The 19,611-nt window shown below is 39.2% G+C and overlaps 1 protein-coding gene across 4 annotated transcripts in view; it reads right to left on the reverse strand.

Moving 5' to 3' along the window:
• Positions 1-1,462: 1,462 nt before the first annotated feature.
• RBBP6 (RB binding protein 6, ubiquitin ligase) overlaps positions 1,463-19,611 on the reverse strand; it is a 32,194-nt gene continuing 14,045 nt past the window's right edge. For 3 of the 4 annotated variants that reach the window (XM_023246942.2, XM_045048364.1, XM_045048363.1), the window contains 14 exons: positions 18,432-18,520; positions 18,222-18,318; positions 17,682-17,821; positions 14,640-14,812; positions 12,843-12,946; positions 12,394-12,728; positions 11,043-11,139; positions 10,834-10,912; positions 10,677-10,731; positions 9,282-9,350; positions 7,236-7,598; positions 6,844-6,945; positions 4,236-5,993; positions 1,463-3,451 (listed from right to left, as the gene is read on the reverse strand). In XM_023246942.2, the coding sequence (XP_023102710.1) occupies positions 1,882-3,451; positions 4,236-5,993; positions 6,844-6,945; positions 7,236-7,598; positions 9,282-9,350; positions 10,677-10,731; positions 10,834-10,912; positions 11,043-11,139; positions 12,394-12,728; positions 12,843-12,946; positions 14,640-14,812; positions 17,682-17,821; positions 18,222-18,318; positions 18,432-18,520 (5,031 nt within the window). In that variant the 3' untranslated portion in view covers positions 1,463-1,881. The remainder of the gene's footprint in view (positions 3,452-4,235; positions 5,994-6,843; positions 6,946-7,235; positions 7,599-9,281; positions 9,351-10,676; positions 10,732-10,833; positions 10,913-11,042; positions 11,140-12,393; positions 12,729-12,842; positions 12,947-14,639; positions 14,813-17,681; positions 17,822-18,221; positions 18,319-18,431; positions 18,521-19,611) is intronic. The other variant, XM_023246943.2, reaches the window with a different exon arrangement.

Below are 19,611 nucleotides of genomic sequence, written 5' to 3' on the forward strand. Positions count from 1 at the left end.
CCCATTCAGCACCCTTGTTTAGGTTTGGGAGTTCCACTGTTTTAGAACAGGAAGATGGGGAAGGGGGACAGGTTTGGGGAATGTCATGTGGAAATGGCAGGGCTTAGGCAACCACAGACAGTAGAAAGAGTAAGAGAAGAGTTAAAACCTCGGGCCTAAGTTGACGATGGAGCTGGAAGACCAGGCTATCTATGAAATACTGGTTTCAACTTATGAGCAGAATCATCACAGATGAGGAATTCTGGAAAACTGTCATACGAGTGCACCGCAGTTAAAAAAAAGTCAGCTGAGATTAAAATCAAAGACCAGAGGCTTGGTAAAGAAACTGACCTCACATGATGAAATTTATGCTGAAGAATTCTGGGTGCTAAAATCCTCAATGAATGGGGGAGATATGATCTAGATCTGGGGTCCTGATTTACAGTAAGAGTTAAGAGGGTAGCCTAGCTGGAGTATCTGAAAGTAGAAACAGCAGTATGTGTTGTGGGGGTGGGGCTGGGAGCGGGCAGAACAGACATCCTCATCCCCAGTGATGGAGCCCTTTAAAGGAAAGTTGGGTTTAACTTATTTTAACAAACTTACTTTTGAGAAACATTCAATAAACTTAACTCAGTTCTGAATGACGCTGTTTAACATGTGTCACCCACATTAATTTTTCTTTGAATATTAAATGCTGCATTAAAAAACACATTCAATGAAGTATGTATGTCTGCATTACTATCCACATGGCAGAGTCTGGAAATCCCGACAAGGCACAGAGACACGAGGTTAACAGAAGCAGGTTGCTGCTAATGTAAATCCTTTCCTGTTCCATGATCACAGTCCAGTGGTACTCCAGAGCCACCCTCAGACTGGAGCTGATCTTTTTTCTCCTCCTCCTAGCAGCTGTCGTCTTGATCCCTGTTCGTGCTGCCTTGTTTCTATTCTTACCCCAACCCCCCCAAAACCTTTCGATAGCTTTTCATTGCCTACAATACTTCCTGATTGGCAGACACAAAGGAAGAGCCCATCAGAGTCTAACCTAGTGCTCCCGGACCTACTGCAGCTTGCTTTTGTCAACCAGGCAAACCAAGTAGGCCTTAGAGGCTCACCGGTGTGTGCTCTCTAGCTGACAACTCATCAATGAGTTTCATACTCCTTTATCAGGGTTTCCAGAAAAATACATGACCATGTAAACAAATCACAATTCCTCATGGCTAAAATGCAAGTCCAAACTTGTAATTACTTTATATGTTTAAGGCCCTTTCAGATTTTTTTCCCACCCAGAACTCCAGTTAATCCTGATTTCTTATTTCTGGCCATCCACTACCAGCCCACTGATGAAGTCTATCCACCATGTTTGCTTCCCAATTTTGTACACTCAGTTCATCTTATGCTACAGACTCAAGGATATTTTAAATGAGGAAATGGGAGGGGGGCAGAGACAGGACACACTTTCTTCAAGTAATGCAAATATTCAACATTTGAAAAGTTTACTGAAAACTTTTATTGTAATCAAAAAGTGACATAACGGGGTTGTAATGAATTCAGCAAATCATTCTGCTGATATTTTAGAACTGATATCAGCTTTTGCCAGGCAATTAAAAAAATTCAAATGTGAAAATTTCACAGTACAGTAAACTCCACCCCAACTAATTAATGGTGGTTAAAAATAATAGGCCCTAGCAAAACCTCTCATGTTACATGGTCACAACTCACAATTCTGTACAAAAGTTCGTGTTATAAAGCTCTGATGTAAAAATCAAATAATCAAGCAGCAATATTTTAAGTGCAGCACAGGGTCTTCCATATCATTATTTACAAGGCTTGAATCTCTTTACATTATAACAAAATTTAATACAGATGACTTAGTAATTAAGTCAATTTTTAAAATCTGTCCCTTTATACAGGGACAGATTTCGCTTTTTGGTCATCTTTCTCCTTCTCCTTTTCTTTATCTTTGCTCTTCTTTGACTTCTTTTTCTTGTGTTTGTGTTTTTGGCTTTTTTCTAACTCTCCTTCAGTGCCTGCATGCTTCTTATGCTTCTTGTGTTTTTTGTGTTTCTTGTGCTTCTTCTTTTCCTTCTTCTTCTTCTTCTTCTTGCTGTCCTGACTCTCTGCGGAGCTGGCACTACTGCTGTGGCTCCGGGTCCGGCTGCCAGAAGGGCTATGACTTCTGCTTGGACTAACACTAGGGCTGCTTGGACTCTGGCTCCTGGCGGTGCCTACCTGGCTGGCTGCTGCCGTGTCCAGGCTGTCTTTTGCTTTCTCCACGACTTTATCTTTCAGTTCCTTAGCAATCTTTCCCGAAGTTTCCTCCTCTTTTACAGATATGTTGCTTTCACTGTCACTTTCATTATAGTCTGGTTCAAAAGCAGCTTCATCAGTTTCCCTAGTTAAGTCGGAGGAAAGTCGGGAGGAGTGGCTTAACTGTGGCTTAGGCTTGACAGCACTCTTGTCAATCTGCCCAGTAACTTGCTCCTTTTCAATCTGCGGGTCTGGTGGGTTAAGCACATACAGTAATTTGTTGCCACCCGATTCTTTATTGTTCCTTGCTTCTAACGTGTGCTTCTCACGATCTTTACAAGGATTTTTATCTACAGATTTTGTCTCTTCAGTCGAGCGTTTCGTATCGTAAGTTGCTTTGTGATCATGAGGTTTTTTGTCTCTGGAGGGACTAGAATTGCTCTTTTTGGAATCTCCTGTTCCTTTTTTAGGCAAATCTCTCTCCTCCCTTGGCTTAGTTTTCTGTCCAGATGCAGAATCTTTACTTCGAGAAGGGGAGTCTTTCCTTCTTGTTAATTCATTCCTTTCGTCTCTACGTTTGGAACTTGAGTACTCTCTGTTGTCATAGTCTGTTTTTTTGTCTCTGTTGGGAGTGAAGTCTTTAGTTGAGGAACCTCGAACGGAATCATGCTTTTCTGAAGTTCTTGTCTCTTTGGAAGATTGAGACAGACTTTTAAAATTTCCTGGTTCACTCAGACGGTCCAAGTTACTCTCTTTCTCTGGCTGAGTGCTGTTTTTCCTCTTTTCGGGGTTTTCCTTCTCCAACACCGAATGATCTCGATCTTTGGCTTTCGCCTTTTCACTGGATGCAGAGTTTTTTGAACTCTTGATCTCATGCTGTATAATTTCATGGCTAACTTCCTTGGTGAGTTTCTGAATTTTCTCTGACGACTCACTTTCTTTTTCAGTATACTTGACTGTATTTAACGGTTTAGTGCTAACATTTTTTATAACACTGGCGGGTTTTCCTACACTTGACATAGGCTGTGTGGCCTTAACATCTTCTTCCTCAGATTCAAAGTCATCTTTATCCCATTTGGACTGAGGAACCTGAATCATAATAATAACGTCTTCAGCAGGAGCTGTGTTGTCATTATTATACTCTTCCATAGTTTTAATGACAGTCCGTTTTGTATCTGTTTTTTCTTCAGATTTCCGCACAGGACTGCCTCCAGTTGAGCTCGTGCTAAAAAGAATTAAAATGTTGTTAATAAAAAATCTGCTATTACTAAACACTGATAAATAAGAGTTTTAAAAATAATTTATTTTGAGAGAGCCTGTGTGCACAGCATGTGCAGGGAAGGGGCAGAGCAAGAGAATCCCAAGCAGGCTCTGAGCTATCATTGCAGAGCCCGACATAGGGCTTGACCTCATGAACCAAGCAAGAGATCATGACCTGAGCAGACCTCGAGTCAGACACTTAGCTGACTGAGCCACTCAGGTTCCCCTAAACACTGATAAATACATAAAGGCTAATAACTTAAACATAAGTGTCCTTTTAATTCTCAAAACCCAATTACCCTACTCTAATAGAGATTAAATGATTTAAAGACAGGATTACATAAAAATAAATACTGGCTCACAAAATCTACTTACTTCAACTCCTTTCTTTAAAGACAGGAGTAAACCAGACTAAACCCTTCTTTTTCTTTTTTAGAGAGAGCGAGCGGGAAGGAGGGGCAGAAGGGGGGAGAGAGAGAGAGAGAGAGAGAGAGAGAGAGAGAGAGAGAGAGAGAATCTTAAGCAGGCTCCAGGCCTTCTCTTTCCCAACATAGGACTCAATCCCACCATCCTGGGATCACGACCTGAGCTGAAACCAAGAGCTGGACGCTCAAATGACTGAGCCACCTAGGTGTCCCAAACCTAACCCCTTCTTAATTTATAGGTTACATTTTAAAAGCATAAACATGGATAAAATTAAACTCTTTCCGAAAACGAACATCCATACCCAACCACCCATAATCAGATACCTTGTATAATCCACAAGAGTTGAGCTGGATCCCTCAGCTCCAGCTACTTTTCGTCTGACCTTTCCTTTGACTTTTTCTTGTTTAACTTTGCTAGATGCTGACTCCAATTTTTCAGAGGGTTCTTTCGTATTAGATACATTTTCTGTACTCCCAATTTTTTTACCAGTTTCTCTGTTGAGCTTAATTTTTTTGGCTGGGGCAGTTGATGATGAAATTTTGTCTTTCTCAGGGGTCCTATCCATTTTTTCAATATCAGGTTCCATTTTGCGCTTTGGTGATGGTTTCACTATTTCAGTCATTTCCAGTTTAGAGACTTTCGTTGAAGAGGACTCAAAATCTTTCTCTACACTTTTCTCTTCGGTTTTTCTTTTTCTTTTTTCTCCCTTGCTATCAGGTGGCTTACTTTTCTCACTAGGCTTCTTGGCCTTTTCTTCCTTATTAGTTAGCTTTTCTGATTTGACGTCTTTGGGGTAATCCTTCTTCACTTTTTCCTCTTTGACTGGTTTTGTCTCTTGGTGTTCTTTTGCTGATTTAGAGTGAGCTTTTCTGGGGGTACCAATGGTCTTTTCATCTTTTTGGGAGGAAGATGATGATTTAGCATTATCAGTCTTTGGAGTCTCCTCTTTGGCTTTTTTAAGTGGAGGTTCAGATCGAGGAGATTTTTCACGCTCTCCATCTAGTTTTTCTTGGGGTCCCTTAGCAGGTTTTGCAACATTTTCTTTTTTGGACACAGTAGACCCATCATTTTTCCGTTTGGTCTTGTCACCTTTTGCTTTTGGTTTATCTTTCTCCCTCTTGTCTTTTTCAGACACCGACTTGAAAGTGATGGATTCTGCATCCATTGGTTCATCTCTAACAGGTGTAGCATCATCTCTACTTGGGAGAACAAATAATGAGTCTGTTTTATTTTCTTCACTGCTTGTAGGTTCTCTTGATTTCCTAGAAGTTTCTAATAACTCGGGGTTTAGAAAGCCTTCACTCTCTTCCCCCTTTCTTCTTTTCCTATGTTTCTTATGTTTGTTTCCTTTACCATCTCCGGGATTATTTTCGCTCTCCTTCTCTTTTGACTTTGTGTTGTCCTTCTGATTGTGACTATCTCTTGTTGAAAGCTTTTCTGGATAGTTGCCACCTAAGTTTCGACTTCTATGACTTTGTCCACCAGCATAATCTTCTCTGCGGCCTCTCGTGAAGGGAGAATTTCTGATATTAAGAGGCAAAAATCTCTCAGGAGAAAAGTTCTCTCTATTTGCTGATGGTCTAGGCTGTGCTCCGGCAGCATAACCTTTATAATACTTTTCATACCACTCTCTATATTTTCTTTCCCATTCTCGGTAACGCTCTTTTTCAAATGGGTCTCTAAAGTCAACACTCCTCCCATAATAAGCTTTCATGTCATAAGGTGGCGGAACTTCTCTGTATCTATTAAAATATTCACGTTCTGTTTCCCCTTGAGGCACATTACGTTTATTGGGAGACTGTCCCCTAAATGCTTGAGGAGATCTTGACCGTGAATGGTATCGTCTATAGGGGGGTGACCTTGACCTAGATCGATGATATCCATGAGATCTAGACCGTGAACGGTAATTTCGGCTCTTGCCTCTGCCTCTTCGGGGGTATGGAGGTGATCGGGAATAGGAACGAGAGTGTGAGCGGCTAAATGATCGAGAGTAAGAACGTGAACGTGTTGAACCAGATCTTGACTTAGAATAAGTATACGAACTTCTTGAATATGATGAACCACTATAAGGAGATTTAGACCTAAAAACAAAAAACAAAACAATAGTTGATAGTTGAGAAATATTTGCAAAATAAAATTCAGATTCTATAGCATGCTCTCCTCACGGTTCCATCTTTCTTTATATCAAATTTCATCTTAGATGATTAGAGAGGCACAGTGACCTCTACTGGAATGGAATAAAGTACACAAAGATCAGAGCAATCACTTGTTACAAAACAAAAGTGAAATCTTGACAATTAGAGTGAAGCGCATTCATGTACCGTGAGTTATATGAGCTAATTAACTTAACATTAAACAAAATTCCAATTAAATTTAAATTTTATTTCCTATCTGGTTATTTAAATAGGAGTAATTTCTTTGTCCTACGTTGTTGGCCAACAGTCTAGCACTTTGAAAGGAACCACAAATGTAAGCTTAAAAAGTCTTTTAAACAAACTTCCAGGGAATTTTTATAATTCACTTTTTCTGTCGATAAAACAATTTGTATTCTACCACTGCTTCATAATTACACAGGTTAATGTTCCAGCAAGAAGCTGTAGCCTTAGGTAAAAGCGTCCTCAGAAATGTTCTTTGGCTAGTCCTCTATTTCTTTCCTTCCACAAACATTTTCCCAATTATTTCACACTATAAGTAACTTCAGGGGACAAGGGCAATTTAATCCCCAAAACTGCTAGTTCTACACAATAGAATTTACATTGAGACAATATTTCAATAAACAAATATTGGGAAATAAGCTACATCTCCATTTCTAGAAGCCTGGATCGAATCAGAAAAATTCCGTAAGTGCAATGTTATTTATATCCATAGCTAATCCCTGGATATTCAAAGTCCCATTTGTAATTCTGTTGTGAAGGCTTGCAAAACACTAACCTGGAAAATGAGCGCCTACGCTCCTTTTGAATCTTTTTGTATTCCATCAATTCCTTAGCAAAATCATTTGTAAACTCATCTAGCTTGGACTTTTTCTTTTCCCTAGTAAAATAAAGTTAAAGAGTGAAAGTTAACAAAAACCATTTAAGAAAACTAACAAGACAAATGTAATTAGATCATGAATGAAATGAATGAAATTGCCATTAGTTTTCCACTTTAAAACTATAAATAACTAGGAGTCCCTGAGGAAGTTGCTTGTATGGCTTTGGTTTAATTTTTAGGTGATTTTTTTTGTACTAACTGGAAACAGTAGAAAATGTTTCCAAAGATAACCTGTTTAATGTTACATCAGAAAATGAAAGTGTATGATAATTTCACACTGAAACACTCACTCTTCCTTCAGCCGTCGTTGCTCTCTATAGAATTCTTCCCTGGACAACGGTGGGGCTTGCGTTGTTGGGATGGTATTTGAATGAGCTGTCTGCACTCCTGATGATACCCAAGGTGTCGATAAATTGGCCGGAGCTGGCGGAAACCCTGGAGGAGGGACACTATATCCAGCAGGTGGTGGCTGGCCAGGAGGAAACTGAGGAGAAAATTGTGGTGGAGGAACACCTGGAGGGAGAGGAAGTGTATGGGGAGGAGGTGGATACAAAGGAGGGGGTGGGACAGGCACAAAAACTGGAGTTGCTGGTAGTGATGGGCCTTGAGTTCTCTGTGATCTTTCGCTGTGGTGTCGTCCGCGGTTTATACTTCTGGAGAAATAAATTCCAAGATATTATTCCTTCAAACTAACATCACCCGAGACAAGTAAGCTTGTCTTTTCTATCCATAATTATCTTCAAACTTACAAACAATGGAATAGAATCAACTATTCAAATAACACTGATATTTATATGTAAATAAAATTTTTAAGGCCACCTGGGGATTGAGATGATCCAAGTTTACAGCGCCTTCTCCATGAGGTGCTGCTATATTTAGAAGTTCTCTTTTGTGAAGTTCAGATTCATTACCCCTCCACAATGATCTTTGGTGACTTCCCAATCTGTCATTTAAAGGAACTGACAAGGCTAATGCCTCTCTGACCTAGGCCTCCCCAAAAAGCCTTCCAAGATCAAAACTTTAAATGAAGAAAAACCACCTCCTGTAATCTTTTGAGGTAGGAAGTGTAGAAAGATCCTTCAATGTAGAGTAAGTATTAGGTATTTTTTATTTTTATAGTTTTACATAATTTTATTTCTCACCTGACATTGTATCATAAGCATGTCTCTAGGTCGTTAAAATGTCTTTGGAAACCTGGTTGTTAAATGGCTTCATGGTTTTGTGGGGGTGTTTTGTACTTAAAGTACTTTTTATTTATTACATTTTTAAACACTGAGGTATAGTCACGGTTACATTATTAGTTCCAGGTGTGCAACACAGCAATTCAGTTAGGTCTGCATGTTACATCATGTTCACAGTGTGACTGCCATCTGTCCCCACACCATACCATCACAGTACCACAGATTCATTCCCTATGCTCTTTCATCCTCAAGAAAGTAAGTTCCACTTTTAACATCTGTAATCAACAGCTAAAAATCTCAATTATTTTCTCTCAAAGGGTGAGGTGAAAATTACAGTGCTGGCCAAAGTTTCTGAACTGTCGCTCTTAAAAGAAACAGTGGCTTTTTAAAAACATGGGCTCATTTCTGTTAAGCTAACGGTTCTTTAAATTCTAGGTAACTGGTACAAAGAACAGCAGCAGCCAGGGTTTAGATTTTAAGCCTCTTCAGAATCTGAATTGGTAACTATTATCTTCTATTAACATGTGATCTAGTAACAGAGTTACTTAGCAATTCTCAGTAGAGCACTAGAAGACACCCTTAATATTCTTATTATAAAGTTCATTTGGAGGCCCTTTACCCTGGTGGCGAGAACGACCTCGATAAGACCTACGGCTTACTTTGCAGAATAACATGGTTTTTGCCTGTCCAGGGCAGGAGCCCCGAACAATCTCTTTGTCTCTTCTTTTGGAAAAGAGAAGGTGGGAGAAGACTGGGACAACTGAGTCCAGAAGAGAAATAAATGCAATTCTTTCTCACGCTTGAGAGGTAAGCTAGTTAACTTTTGCCTTAAACTGACACACCTTAAATACTGTCTGGGCCTTAGTGACTTCCTTCTACCCTCAAAAGAGTAAATGTAACCTAATATTCTGCTGTGTGCTGCAGGAAAATAGTCATTGGGAAGGAGTATTAAAGATGCAGCCTAAAAGCATCATTTAAAACACTAAATGTAACCTGTTCTTCTCTAGGCCTCAAGATCAACTACTGAGGACTGAAGTGAGATAAGCATAAAGCAAGTAATCTCCCTCCCTTGCCACTGCCATGCTTTCGTTTCTTTGTGTTCTATTTTTCAGCAGTGTCTTCAGATTAATTTTTCAAAATTTTTAAAAAGCATACCTGTAGCAGCTCCTCTCCCCCCTTCTAATTTGCTGTGGCGGAGAAACCAGATATCCAAGCTTATTGGAACTGTGTGGAAAGAAAGATAACATGGGATGGAGTATAATATACAACCTCCTAGCGTGTAGACTTTAAAAGATACCTATTTTAACTACTCTAGAAGATTTTTCCTCTCCCTGATCCCCATTCGGAAACTTGTTCCAGATAGAGAAGATATGAGCAAGCATTACACTTACTTGAGTTAATTTTCCTCATTAATTTACTGTGACAATAACTAAACCTCAATGTACAGTATTTTCCGCAATATGGTATTTCATTTAGCATCCTACAAGTGACTGTGAACTTGTTACAGAAGAGAAGAAGAGCCCTTTCATCTGCTAGGCGCCATGCCGGTGAGGAACTAGCACTGTTCCAATTCGGCAGATGAGGCAATGGGGCCGAGGAGTAAAACTGCATGCTCAATGTCATGGCACTGCCAAGTGCAGGGGCTGGAATTCCAACTCAGGCCTACCTGTCTCCAAATCCCTTGCTCCTTCTACTGAAAGAATCCACTAAGTCTCTCATTTAGTCTATTTGTTTAAATAAAATATTTGATTTATCTTTAAAAGAAAAATCATAGTTTTAGAATAGAAGCCAGTTTATGCAAATATGTAAGCCTGTTGATATAGACTAAGACACAAACGATTGCATACGTAGACAATAAGTAAACATACTAATTTTTAATACCACAGAACATCTTATAAAGATCATAATTCCTTGTATTTCACAGGGCAAAAAATAATATCCTATATATTTTGATATGCAATAAAATCTCATTAACACAGATTATTCAAAATGAGAAATTCTATGTTTGGTAGCCTTTAATCTTACTATGTGTTAAATCAAAATTTGAAAATCCATTTAAGGATAGGAAAAACGAGGGGCACCTGGGTGGCTCAGTCAGTTAAGCATCTGACTTTGGCTGAGCTCAGGATCTCACGGTTTGTGAGTTTGAGCCCCACATGGGGCTCTGTGCTGACAGCTCGGAGCCTGGAGCCTGGAGCCTGCTTTGGAGCCTGTGTCTCCCTCTCCGTCCCTCCCCCATGCTCTCGTGCTCCCCACCCCCCCCCATCTATTAGCACAATGAATGATTCAGTATTTCAAATACTCTTTCAAAGAAAATAGTACTTCAATTAATCTTATCTATTCATTAACTGAGATCCTGTCAAGATCACTTTGTTAAGACATGAAAGTAAAAAGCGGAGCCTGGGTGGCTTAGTTGGTTAAGCATCCAACTTCAGCTCAGTCTTAACATGTCATAAAAAAAAGGGGGGTTTACAATAACACACTAGATTATAATTCCCATTATCTAGTTTGAAAGCAATCATCTGGAGATTATTTTAAACATATACTTACTGTTCCCAACCTGGTCGACCACCACCCGGACGAGCAGTATTTATTCTTACTGGACCTTGGAAACAAGAACAGTAGGTAAATATGAAATTGCATGTTAAATAAAGTTAAAATTATTTTTTAAAGGAGAAAATGTTCAACCCAAAATGATTTTACTCACCAGTTGTGGGGATCAACTGTCCATGCAGTAGTGACTGTCCAAGCAAAGATGGGGTTCCAAGTACAGGCACCTGGTAACCCTTTAGGAAAAAAACATGCATAAAAAGAAACAGTTTAAAAAAAAAAAAAAAAAAAGAGGGAGAGTTAAAAAATTAAACCCATCAGAAAACTGTAAGATAAATCTCACATTTAAAAGCCAATAAAACTTACCTTCTCTTCCATAAGAGCAGTAATTGCAATTGAAGAGGTTCCCTTTGAATGTTCTGATGCAAGGGCTGCAGCTGGTAATATTTTATTATCAGAATCCCTAGAAGACAAGAGAATTTGCAATATGTGAAAAAGTCATCAGAAATGGAGGAGTAAGAGTAAGCAAATTACAGTACATAATTTAGTAAGTCTGTTCACCCACCACCTGCATGAAGATGCGTTGATGAAAACTTTTGGGTCAAGTGGAGAGCTCTTTGGATACAAAAGTGATAAGGAAAAAAAATAAAAGGAAATCTCTTTAAGAAGTCCCATCTATACAGATGGGAGAGAAATCGGTTGTAAGAATAATAAAGCTTAAAAAAAAAAAAGAAGAGGGGCGCCTGGGTGGCTCAGTCGGTTGAGTGTCCGACTTCAGCTCAGGTCGTGATCTCGCAGTTCGTGAGTTCAAGCCCCATGTCGGGCTCTGTGCTGACAGCTCAGAGCCTGGAGCCTGCTTCAGATTCTGTGTCTCTCTCCCTCTGCCCCTTCCTTGCTCATGCTCTCTGTCTCTCAAAAATGAATAAACGTTAAAAAAAAATTTTTTTTTTTTTTAAAAAGGAAGAAAATCAAATTGTGGGACCAAAAGAATACAGGATTAAGAGTAAATTCTACTTCCAGCTCCACCACTGAAAAGCCAATGAATTCTGACTGAGGTCTTAAATATAAATGTAAAGGTCCCAGTCCTCAAGATTTTGCTTCAGTATGTCTGCACAGACCCCTGGCATCTATTTTTTTTAAGTGGCTGATTCCTCAAGAATTTATGAGCCACTGGGGCACCTGGGTGGCTCAGTTGGTTAATGTCTGACTCTTGGTTTTGGCTCTAGTCATGATCTCAAGGTGAGTTCAGGCCCCCAGTAGGGCTCTGCGCTGACATAGCGGAGCTTGCTCAGGATTCTCTCTCCCTCTCTGCCACTCCCCCACTTGTGGTCATGTGCGCTCACACTCTTCTCATTCAAAAATAAACAAACGTTAAAAAAAAAGGAATTTATGAACTACTGGACTACATGTCCAAAGATCCTTTTCATGTCTGAACCAGTAGGATTTAAGTGAGTTTTAATTCAACACTTAACAGGGGTGGTTGGCAACTCGTATAGTTCTTTATCCTGGGATGCTTAATCATTTGCCAAGTGAAACTCCTTCGTTTGCCTGTTCCTCCAATAAGACTCTTAAAAGTACCCGTTTAGCAATGGGTTACTTTATGGAGTCACCCACCTTACTGAGCACAGTGGTTCACAAGGATGATACTTACCAGTCACTATAACAACTACTAAAGCAATAAACAACAATGAAAAACCAGAGAGATACACAGACTTACCGGAAAGGTCCATCTGGTTTTTCAGAGTGGACTGAGATGGACACTGTGGCAGTTATATCAGGTACAGGAGCCGGGGTAGAAGATGAATTTCCAGGCACAGGAGGGGCCAAGGAAGACTGATTAGAAGTTAATGAAGATATGGAAGGAGCTGGGTGAGTTGAAGAGGTCACTGGAATCATCAGGGGATCCTGTTGTCTTGATATTGGAGATCTCATCAGAGGTTGTAGGTTCCGCTGAATGAGTGGTCTCGGAGGTGGTATTGGGGGCGGTGGTGGGGGTAACTGTTTTCGTAGTCTTTTTGTATAACCGGTTTCATTTTTGAAGTTATTAACAGCCTATAGATACCAAACAGAAAGATGCAGGAAAATGTAAGGTGGTATTTCCTCAAGCACAGTTTAAACCACCAAAAATTTTTAAAAATTTTCCAAAAGGGATACAAAGTCAGTTACCTGTCGTAAGAACTTATTGGCAATTAAAGCATCAGGAGAGACATCATTCTGATGGCATGTTGGACATGTATGATCATCTGATTCCAAGAGTGCTGTTCTTATACCTGTGAAATATTTTAAATATTACATTACTCTTTCCAAGCACACATTACTTATCATTTCTAAGATTGAAAAACTTAAAAGTACAGACTCTCGCCTGATAGCACTCCTCTGCTGTAACTTCTACCTTAAAAACAGAAGTCATTGGGGTGCCTGGGTGGCTCAGTCGGTTAAGCGTCCGACTTCAGCTCAGGTCATGATCTCGCGGCTCGTGAGTTCGAGCCCTGCGTCGGGCTCTGTGCTGACAGCTCAGAGCCTGGAGCCTGTTTCAGATTCTGTGTCTCCCTCTCTCTCTGTCCCAACCCACTCGCATTCTGTCTCTGTCTCTCTCAAAAATAAATAAACATTAAAAAAAAAAAAAAAACACCAAAAGTCATAAATAGAATTTAAACAAAAATTTAAATTGAGAGAAAAAGCACTCTTTCCTAAATACTATTCTTTTTGTTTAGCTAAAAATTGGAATAGTATAGAGGAAAAAAATAGAAATAATATATAGTCTAGAAAAGTGAAAAATTTACAGGGCTAACAGGGTTTTAAAAGAGCATCAGGAGGAGGGGTGCCTGGCTGGCTCCACCAGAAAGGCATGCGGCTCTCGATCTCAGGGTCGTGAGTTGGGAGTCCCACATGTGGTATAGAGATTACATAAATAACTTAAGAGAAAAGGGAATTATAAAAAACAGAAACATTGTTCAGGCAAGGAAATCAGCAACACCTACAGCACAGTACAGAGGAGTAACACTAAATTACAGATTCACTGATTATGCTTCAGTGTAGTAAAAAATTCAGTAATGCAAGTGGTTTATTAAATCTAAGACACTTGGAAACAAATCTTAAGTGACCTCTTCTTGACTTTGGTCTTCACTGGAGAGGCCCCAAAATAAAGATTTATATTCCAAAGCTATGAAATGAAAAAGGCCAAAACAGGACTAAGCAGTGAAATTTTCAGATGATGCCATTTTCATCTTGGTAAGAAATAAGTGGCAGAAAAACCCAAGTGGGAAAAACCCAACCCAATATAAAAGATCAGAAAAAAATCACAAGTAACCACAAGGCAAATGTTGGGTAGTATGTTTACAGAGAACAGTTCTCAATTACACTTAGGAATTTTAGAATAAACTATTTTTCCACCATCCAGGAAAGGGATTTAGGTACCATTTAAAAATATTTCTAGAATATCTAATGCCCAAAAGGCTTTCAAAATTCTGCATACCATTTAAAATGTGCAGGAAACGGGTACGTCTGTGGCTCAGTCGGTTAAGTGTACGACTTCTGCTCAGGTCATGATCTCACAGTTCGTGAGTTCTAGCCCCCCATGGGCCTCTCTGCTGTCAGCACAGAGCCCACTTTGGATCCTCTCTCTGTGCGTCCCCCCCTCAAAAATAAATAAACTTTAAAAACTAAAATAAAATGTGTAGGAAACAAAAGTCCTACATTTTATAAAACCTTAGTACAGTCACCCTAATGAAGGTAGAAGAAATGGTCAATTCTAATATTTAAAAGGACAAAGAGGCTGTTGTTTAAAGAAAAAAATGTAGTGACAAAAACAGTTCTTGCTATTAAAGGTGCAATGACGAACTAAATGATCAATTATCAACATTTCATACTGCATTATTAAAACATACACTGTTGCTAAGGAGCTCTTCCAAATAAATACATATATTCTAAGACATGTATCTCTGAAGGTTCACCATTTCTTACATTCATCGCAATAACTGTTTCCACAGCAGGGAATGACAACGGCATCAGTCATAATATCTTTGCAGATGAGACACAATAATTCATCTGGGATAGGATCATCTTCTTCTGAAGAAGAAGATGGTTCCTCTGGTAAGAAAGGTGGTTTTTCTTTCTTCCCAATTGCATATGCTTCTCTGTAAAAGAAGGTTTTACTGTTTTAACATTGTTAACAAAGTATTACTAAGATAGTACATGTTCTACTATACCATAATGGGAGCTTATAATTCAGTACGATGCCAAATTCGTTTACACAAGTATAATACCTTCCAAAATAAGGGAGTAGTTATGAACATCCTCCCCCTAAGCAACAAAAAGACAAAACAAAATCCTAAACAAGTATAACAAAAAGAAACAAATGCTATAAAAGTGGCTAAAAGGATCTTAAGAATCCACAACTCTAGAACTCAGGGCCAGAGAATAAAGGGACACATTCAATGCCACAAGTTTATGCTTAAGTGGCAGAGACAGGATTTGAACTTGGACATGACAACACCCTAACCACAATTTTCTCTATCCTACCATGTTTCTTGAGGGGGTGGGGGGTATGGAGGGAATTCCCTTCCATAGACCAACAGTCCCCAAAACCTGTGAAGGTATCAGAGAGCATGCTATAATATAGGAAATGGAAACTGGGTGCTGACATCATACAATCGAGGGGGACAGTTCAAGGGAAATATTATGCAACCAACCACACCAGTAGCTAGTAGCTAGAATCATCAGACTTCAAAACCAGTGGTTTACTTCTAATTAGTATTTTAAAAGAGAGATTCATCTATTTATAGCCAACTAAGAAATACTAATGACTTCAATGATTAGAATATGTGTTACAAGAATATAAAGTAACACTTTAGTCATTTTGGGTCCATTTTCTGGTAGAAATACATTTTGCAGAAATGTTGCATATTAAACATATTGAAAATAAAACACTAGGGGTGCTTGCATGGATCGGTCAATTGAGCGTCCGACTTTGGCTCAGGTCATGATCTCACAGCTTGTTGAGTTTGAGCCCCATGTCGGGCTCTGTGCTGACAGCTCAGAGCCTGGCGCCTGCTTCAGATTCTGTGTCTCCCTCTCTCTCTGCCCCTCGCCTGCTCACTCGCTTTCTTTCTCAAAAATAAACATTAAAAAAATTTTTTTTAATAAAATAAAAAAACCAAAGTACACTATTCTCAGACTTGTCACCACTGCTTCCAACACCCACATCTTCTCTAATCAGGCAGATTTGTATAACATAGGAATTCCTAGGTAAATTCTATCTCATTAGGAACAGAGTGTGTCGATCTCACTGCTGAAAATGAAAGCATCTCAGCTGTACAGAGGAGGGTACCTGAGGTGTGTTATTTGTGTTGCAGCTGCTCCATAGACATCACCACGACTCCAGAAATAAGTATCAATTTGCTTATGCCCCATTGTTCCCAATTTGTGAAAGAGGAGTCTCCCACTGCCCAAAAGAGAGAAAAGAAAGAAAAAAAAAAAAAAAAAGAAGAACAGAGGATAGAAAAAGAAACAGAAGAAGAGTCTGAGTTGCTTATCAGTGGTGTTAGTGGAGAGGGTGAAAGTTTCATTTAAAATATTTGGGCTCCCATTTCCCCAGTATTTGCTGTGTGTCTGGCACAAATGGGCTTTTGCATTTCAGCATTCAAAAACAATGAAGTTAATTATTAGTTAGGGTTCACAAGGGTGATGTTAATTTTTCCGACACAAACTTCCATTTAAGTACTTTTACTTGTATATATTATATTAAGATGAAGCGGTCTGCTCTTAAATTGTGTCCGTAAAAAACCATCCATTTCAACCTAGGTTGTTTGGAAGCACGTATGAAATGTCTGAATCAGAAACAGCGTAAAAACAGACTGCTCTAAGATGAACCACAAGACAAAGGATGGTGACTGATCAAAAATTGATGGGGGTGAAACGGAGAAAGTGAGCAGGGCTGGGAGTTCAGGAAAACACTAATCCTTATCTGTGAATGAAAACAATCTATTTACTAAAGTGTATACTCAAAACCATAAAATCTTTTCAAGATCATTCCACGGCACTGCCGTTTTCATCACCTTCATCTGCGCACTATGCTGCGTTTCAACGCTACAGCATGAGGCTGAGGACAACCGTTCTTTTACTCATTCTCTTCAAGTCACGATGAACAAGGGCACTGTTATTCTCTAAATGGATGTTTCTCAAGGTATGTCCTGAGGACGCCCTCACTTCATAACCCACTGGAGGACTTGTTGGAGAACCCAGTCCAAAGGGACAGTTAATACTGTGCTCTGTATCATGTGAGTTCATAACTGGTGAGGGTAACCACAAAGGTAATTAGCGGGATTAATAAAAGCAGATAAAATGAGAAGTTGTCAGTTGATTTATACCACTAGTAGGTTTTCAGGTCTATCCACTTCATTAAGAATTGGCTCCTAAAATAAGATCTGAAAACACATTGCAAATAAGCCCTAAGCTGTAGGGTATAGAGCTGTAGCTCATCTGAACTAATGGGTTTGTAAAATAAATTGTTATTTTAGAAGTTTGACTCACACGGTACATCCAAACTTATTCAAGAGGACTCAGTTCTTCATTTATTCTTGGCACTTAAATTTGCCCTGACATCTTATACAACTTTTGTGCTTAAGCCTTCTGTTTCTCAGAATGATTAAGACAGTGGTCTTTTTCACTTAACACATGTAGATAGCATAGAAGATCATGTGGGAGTATGTATGTGAATGAAGAAGAAAGCAGGGTATGACAGAAAAAGAAAAAATTAGAAGCCCACAAGGGAAGTGGCACTCAGTGGTAACAAAAACCCCCAAATCCATTCTAAATTTGCATTTAGTGGAGCAGACTGCAGCCTCTCATTCTTCACACAGAAATGCAACATGTGGAGACCAACAGTCTTGCTATACAATGCTCACAAGAAATCCAAGTAGCCAAGTGGCGACCCCAAGCCTACATAAAACACCAGCGCCCGGACAGGCTGTGGCCTCACAGGTCATACGTAACTAGAATACTTACGCGTCTATAGTCGGTATCGCATACTTTCCAGTGTTGGTAAGCATTGCACCTTTCATGTTAGGATCTTTCACTTCCATCATAAAACTTCTGGGAATACCAGTGCTCTTTTTAATCCTCGGACCAGATTCAAAGTTTTTATCCTATTTGGAGGGGAAAGGAGAAAGGAGGAAGAAAGAAAGCAGTTACCCTTTGTTTAATATTAGCTAACACGCAGTGCTTATTAACTGCTTATAGTATCTGTAGTGCTGTACATATATGATCTCATTTAAACCTCGCAACAGCCATGCGAGGTAAATACTGTTATTACCATGTCCGTTTCATAGAGAAGACCGAACAGGCTTGAAGAAGTCAAGTGGCCTGCCCAAGCTCAGTCAACCGTTGAGCAGCAGAGCCAGGATCTGAAGCCTGGCAATCTGGCTCCACAGCCTGAGCTCATTTGCCATTGTAATAGAGAAGGCAGTATTTACCAAGAAAAATCCGATAGCTAAGAAATCATTGTAAGAAAAATAAGGTGTACCATGGTTTCTACTTTGGACTTACCCCGTTTGTTGGGCAATTCTTAATGTAATGGCCAGGTTTACCACAACGAAAACAGGTATAAGATGGAGGTGGTGGGCCTAGAGGTTTCTTCATGTAACTGAAAGGGAAACAGAATTACATGTACACAAAACCTTGAAAGAATAAAGCTTCTGACTGGGGGGGAAAATCCACCCCAATGTACCTATTAGTATGAAGCATTTATGGACTTACTTGATTGGGTCGTATTCATGGCCAGATTGCGACATCATTGCTTTAATTTTATCTTCTTCAGAAGCATTGGCTTCAGCCAGATTGGCAGTCTGTTTAACAGGTAATTATTTGACACACACATTAGAAACACATTTAAGACCACACAGCCAAAGACAACACCACTCATCCTGTAAAGAGCAGTATCTAATCTTGCATAAAACCTAAAACTGAAAGCTATTTACACGTATAACCTAGAAGAGGCATCACGAGTTCCTTAGGTCATTCATTACATGACGTTTGGGTGTCTGCAGGGCTGAAGGTCTTGCTGGGGGCACTCAAACCTTAGACCCTGTTTGTACCTTACATTAAGATTTACATATGACTCCTCTAAGAGTTAAAACAGATTAAGGAAACACTTGACATTTTAAGCCTTAAAAATAATTCAAGTGTCGTAGCATAAAGACTTTGTATTTACAACTTGGAGGTAGGGTTATGGGTAAAACAATTGAACATTATGCAGATGATATTAAGGCAGAAGGCTCTTTAAGAAGTAGAATCAGTTTCAAATTAAGTGCAAAGCACATGTCACGGAGCACTCATCATTTTAAATCCGATTCTCCGAAGTTTTATGAACTTCATCTTTAAGGTATTATGTAGAATAGTCTAGATATAACCAGGGTCTAAGGGAGTGAGTCCTGATAACTTGAAGCTTCAAGCATCTAGCACTCACATCAGCCATTCATTGGGTTTTATCTTTACATTCATCCACAAAACAAGCAACCAGTTTTAACATTTTATTGTAATTTTATATACAAAGAATGCTTAACATTAACAGAGCTTAGAACAACAGCAACATTTACAGAAAACTGGATTACAGATGTTGAACAACTAATTTGTTTGAACCCAAACATTAATTTACAAGTAGTTAAAAAAAAATCTCCCAAACCTCCAAAATTCCCCAACTGCTTCCCACAAAGAAACAATGGTAGGAACAGACCAAAACTCAAATAGGGTCCTTACAGCACATAAGAATTAAAACCATGAACTATAAACTGCTTAAGATGTAAACTCTATGCTAGACCACTTTTGCATTAGAAAATTGTTAAGAGACGATGGTTTCAGCCCACTTCATGTTTTAGAATCATCGATTTTAATGTTTAGTTTCCCCAGAACAAAAGCTTAAAAAGCTGTATTTGTTACT

The sequence above is a fragment of the Felis catus genome, chromosome E3 (genome assembly GCF_018350175.1).
Source record: "Felis catus isolate Fca126 chromosome E3, F.catus_Fca126_mat1.0, whole genome shotgun sequence".
In the NCBI taxonomy this organism is placed as follows: Eukaryota; Metazoa; Chordata; class Mammalia; order Carnivora; family Felidae; genus Felis; species Felis catus.